General features: G+C 45.7%; 1 protein-coding gene across 3 annotated transcripts in view; it reads right to left on the reverse strand.

The window, feature by feature from the left end:
* Positions 1-1,577: 1,577 nt before the first annotated feature.
* Positions 1,578-4,225, reverse strand: part of LOC112119447 (zinc finger protein 664-like) — a 9,112-nt gene continuing 6,464 nt past the window's right edge. For 2 of the 3 annotated variants that reach the window (XM_029913012.1, XM_029913013.1), the window contains exons 4-5: positions 4,095-4,196; positions 1,578-3,683 (exon numbers count right to left, since the gene is read on the reverse strand). In XM_029913012.1, coding sequence (XP_029768872.1) covers positions 2,293-3,683; positions 4,095-4,173 — 1,470 coding nt within the window. In that variant the 5' untranslated portion in view covers positions 4,174-4,196 and the 3' untranslated portion in view covers positions 1,578-2,292. The remainder of the gene's footprint in view (positions 3,684-4,094; positions 4,197-4,225) is intronic. The other variant, XM_029913014.1, reaches the window with a different exon arrangement.

Raw genomic sequence — 4,225 nt, forward strand, 5'->3', positions numbered from 1 at the left:
CTATCTCATGTCACTGCAGGGATCACGCAGTCATCTCCTGCTCTGTTTCATTCTCTGCCTTTTGGATGGTGACTCTGATATTTGCCCATCAGTGTTTGTGCCAATGATTATTTATCATTCCCATGGTTCAAAAAACACTAAAATCTCATGGCAAAGGGCTGGGGAAAGGAAAAAAATAGAAGAAATGACTATTCTCACCCATGGTCATTTGTCTCAAGAAGACCATAATAAATATCAGCTATAGCCTGTCAAACAAAACTAATATCCACTTATGTGACGAAATGGCCTTCAGGAAAGAGAGAGAAACCCATGTTATATGGGGAAGGGTATGAAGTTCATATAAAATTTTATACCAGAGCATGTTACATCTGATGACTCTAAATCAAAATAGATTTTCACATCATGTTCTCTTCTAAGCCACCACTCAGCAATCCCTCACTATTAGGTCATGTTATTTACAAAAGTTTTAGCATCATTGTAATGAAAAAAAAAATCCCACCAAAACAATAAACAAAACCTTTCCATGGGCAAATAAGCAAGTTTGGCAAATAAAAGCCCAGAAGCCACTTCTGTTGATGGACACCGGGATTTAAACTCAGATTGGTCACACTGCATTGGGGATTAATTTAAATCCCCCCTCTGGGTTAGTGACACATTCATCTCCAGTTTTAACTCTAATTTAGAATCAGAGAAATCCAAGTGTGATTCCTAAGCATGGAAAGCTGAGGACACTGGGGAATGTGACCCTTTCGGAGGTGAAGGGGTAGCACTGAGAGAAAATAGCTTCTGTCTGAGCCATAGAGTTTAATGCTGCTGGGGAAAAAGGGGAATCACAATGCCACTGGGGGAAGAATGGAATCCCTTTGACTCACCCCATCGCCTTCAGGTATCACAGATTCTGAAACAACACATTTATGGAGCCCTGCTCCTGCTCTGTGTTATATTTAAACATCTTGGAAATAGAAGAAAGAGTACAAAAAGTAATGATCTTCAGTACAATTCAGATCAACGTGAGAATAACTGGAAATGAGTCACTCTGTCCTGAAGGAGCATACTTAATCTTAAGAGCGACTCAATCACTCTGCTAATGAAGCAACAATATACAGGAGATGCTCAGGGATGATCTAGGATAGAGAAAGTGCTGGAGATTCGGTCAGGATCAGAGGGAAACATGCCAGCTAACCCTCACCACTTTTCTTACTCTACACAAACCTTTGGAGGCTAAAGCTGAGGTGGGCCTGGCCCATGTGTCCCTTTGGAAATCATATAAGAACGGCCATAATGGATCAGACCAAAGGTCCATCTAGCCCAGTATCCTGTCTTCCAACAGTGGCCAATGCCAGGTGCCCCAGAGGGAATGAACAGAACAGGTAAACATCAAGTGATCCATCCCCTGTCGCCCATTCCCAGCTTCTGGCAAACAGAGGCTAGGGACACCATCCCAGCGCATCCTGGCAAATAGCCATTGATGGACCTGTCCTCCATGAATTCATCTAGTTCTTTTTTGAACCCTGTTATAGTCTTGGCCTTCACAACATCCGCTGGCAAAGAGTTCCACAGGCTGACTGTGCTTTGTGTGAAGAAATACTTCCTTTTGTTTGTTTTAAACCTACTGCCCATTCATTTCATTTGGTGATCCCTAGTTCTTGTGTCCCTCTCAGTGATGCTTTCTTAATACTAAGAGAACAGAGAAAGGGGCAGAGGGGCTGAAGTATAGGAGAAGTACCTTCCTAATCCCATCCCTTTCCACCCTTGTTATTCCATGATCCCCACACACTGGATACCTCAACACCCTGCATCTGACTGCTTCTGGTTCCCATCTCCATCAGCCCCAAACATTAAATTCCTCCATTACCTGCCTATCATCCATCCCTCCTAGTCTGTTAACATCTGATCCCCTGAGAACCAAGCACCATGGGGGATCTGGGGAGAGAAGGAGTTACCAGCCCTCAGGGGAACCCCACTGCAGGGAACAACTCCAGTTAAGTGTGAGAGCCCAGCCCATGGGCTGGTGGAAGAAGAGAGATGGAAACAGGTCTCTAGAGTGAATATGGGGCCCAAGTTTTCTTCTGCTAATCTCCATGAAAGGGCAGGGAAGGGGAGAGGGAATTTCCAGAGGAGTTCTTTTCTCTTTCTTTGCCCAACAGGTAGAAGGCGGAGAGGCACATTGCCTCAGCAGCCGGGCCTGCAGCAATGAGGCAAAGTGGATCAGGTATTCTGCTCTGCCTGGGGTGTTCTAGACAGGCAGAACCAGAGTCACTCATCAGTTCAGGTTTGTCTGCTGCTGTATCCTCACCCCAGAGAGGGGCAGCCAGATATTTGGGAACCAAATGTCACTGGTGTAGAAGGGAAATCAGGAAATGGTTTATTTTTACTATGGCTACTGACTGGGGCATTTATAGGAGTCTCTGCCATGTGGATTCTCTGATGTTTAATAAGGTATGAGCTCCGAGTGAAGCTTTTCCCACAGTTGGTGCATTTATAGGGTCTCTCTTCTGTGTGCGTTCTCTGATGTTTAAGCAGGGATGAGCTAATATTAAAGTTTTTCCCACAGCTGGAGCACTTATAGGGTCTCTCTTCTGTATGGATTCTTTGATGTGTGATAAGGGACGAACTAATATTGAAGCTTTTCCCACAGTCGGAGCATTTATATGGTTTCTCTCCCACGTGAATTTTCCGATGTGTACAAAGGGATGAAATCACATTGAAGCTTTTCCCACATTCAAGGCATTTATATGGTTTCTCGCCTGTGTGAATTCTCCGATGTCTAATGAGGGCTGAGCTCACACGGAAGTTTTTCCCACAATCGGGGCATTTATAGGGTCTCTCTTCTGTGTGGAGTCTCTGATGTAGAAGAAGGGCTGAGATCTGGTTGAAGCTTTTCCCACAGTCGGGGCATTTAAAGGGTCTCTCTCCTGTGTGGATTCTCTCATGGTTAATAAGGCTTGATCTCTCCTTGAAGCTTTTCCCACAGTCGGGGCATCTATAAGGTCTCTCACCCGTATGGATTCTCCGATGTGTTTTAAGGGATGAACTCACATTGAAGCTTTTCTCACAGTCAGGGCATTTATAAGGCTTCTCTCCTGTGTGCACTCTCTGATGTCTAATGAGGGCTGAGTTCACACTGAAACTTTTCGCGCAGTCGAGGCATTTATAGGGTTTCTCTCCTGTGTGGACTCTCTGATGTTCAATGAGGCGTGAGCTGCGAGTGAAGTTTTTCCCACAGTTGAGGCACTTATACGGTCTCTCTCCTGTGTGGGTTTTCAGATGTAAAGTAAGGGCTGAGCTATTGTTGAAGCTTTTCCCACAGTTGGGACAGCTATAGGGTCTCTCTCCTGTGTGGATTCTCTCATGTCTAGTTAGATCTGAGCTCCGTTTGAAGCTTTTCCCGCACTCGGTACATGTGGTTTTTCTCTCTCCCATGAAGATTCTCTGCTGGACTGTTGTTCTCTCAAGGTCCTTGCAACCTCCTCCATAATGAACAGATTTACCTACTTCTTGCACTGGGAGGTTATCCTGATGGTTCTCTGGCCTGTGCTCATTCTCACAAGCTGCTTCCTGCTCAGGACTCGAGGACACGTTCCCTTGAGATCTTCCCAGTAATGTCCAGTGTTGTTCCACTTGCTCAGGACCTTCCTGCTGGGGATTCTCCTCCTCGTACTTTCTCATCATCCCATCACCTGCTGGGATAGAAAGAGAATCAAGACGTGAGTCATTCCCTGTGCCAGGAGGGTGGGGAAAGGGAGGGAGGGAGGGAAACCTCAGAAAGGGGCAGAGCAAATGGGGTGGTGGATGTGTGGGGGGAGACACAAATGAAATGAACTGTTGGGAGATCAAAAAAAAAAATCAGAATCTCCATAATTTTTTCCCAGAGAATAGAGAGGATCCTATCTCAGGTGGCAAGGAGGTGCTGCCAGGTGTCAGTGATGGTGGGTGTGAAGACATGAGTGACGTCTGCCATGAGGATACAACACCTGCTGGGTACAATCCAGAAGTGGGGCAGCTAAAGAGGCGTTTTGGGGAATCCAAGCTGTTTCCATCATTCAAGAATTGTTTCTGAGTTGGTTTAAAGGACTCCTCATCTGCACAGGTACCTCTCAAGATCTCCCTCTCCTTGGAGTCCTGGAGATCTGGGACCCACAGCATTTCCCCTTGTTCCACCTTGGAGATCATGTCAGGTTTGGGAAGAAGAAATCCTGTTACAGGAGAAAGTAAACAAGTGAGA

The sequence above is a fragment of the Terrapene carolina genome, unplaced genomic scaffold (genome assembly GCF_002925995.2).
Source record: "Terrapene carolina triunguis isolate 2854851 unplaced genomic scaffold, T_m_triunguis-2.0 Scaffold421, whole genome shotgun sequence".
Classification (NCBI taxonomy): domain Eukaryota; kingdom Metazoa; phylum Chordata; order Testudines; family Emydidae; genus Terrapene; species Terrapene triunguis.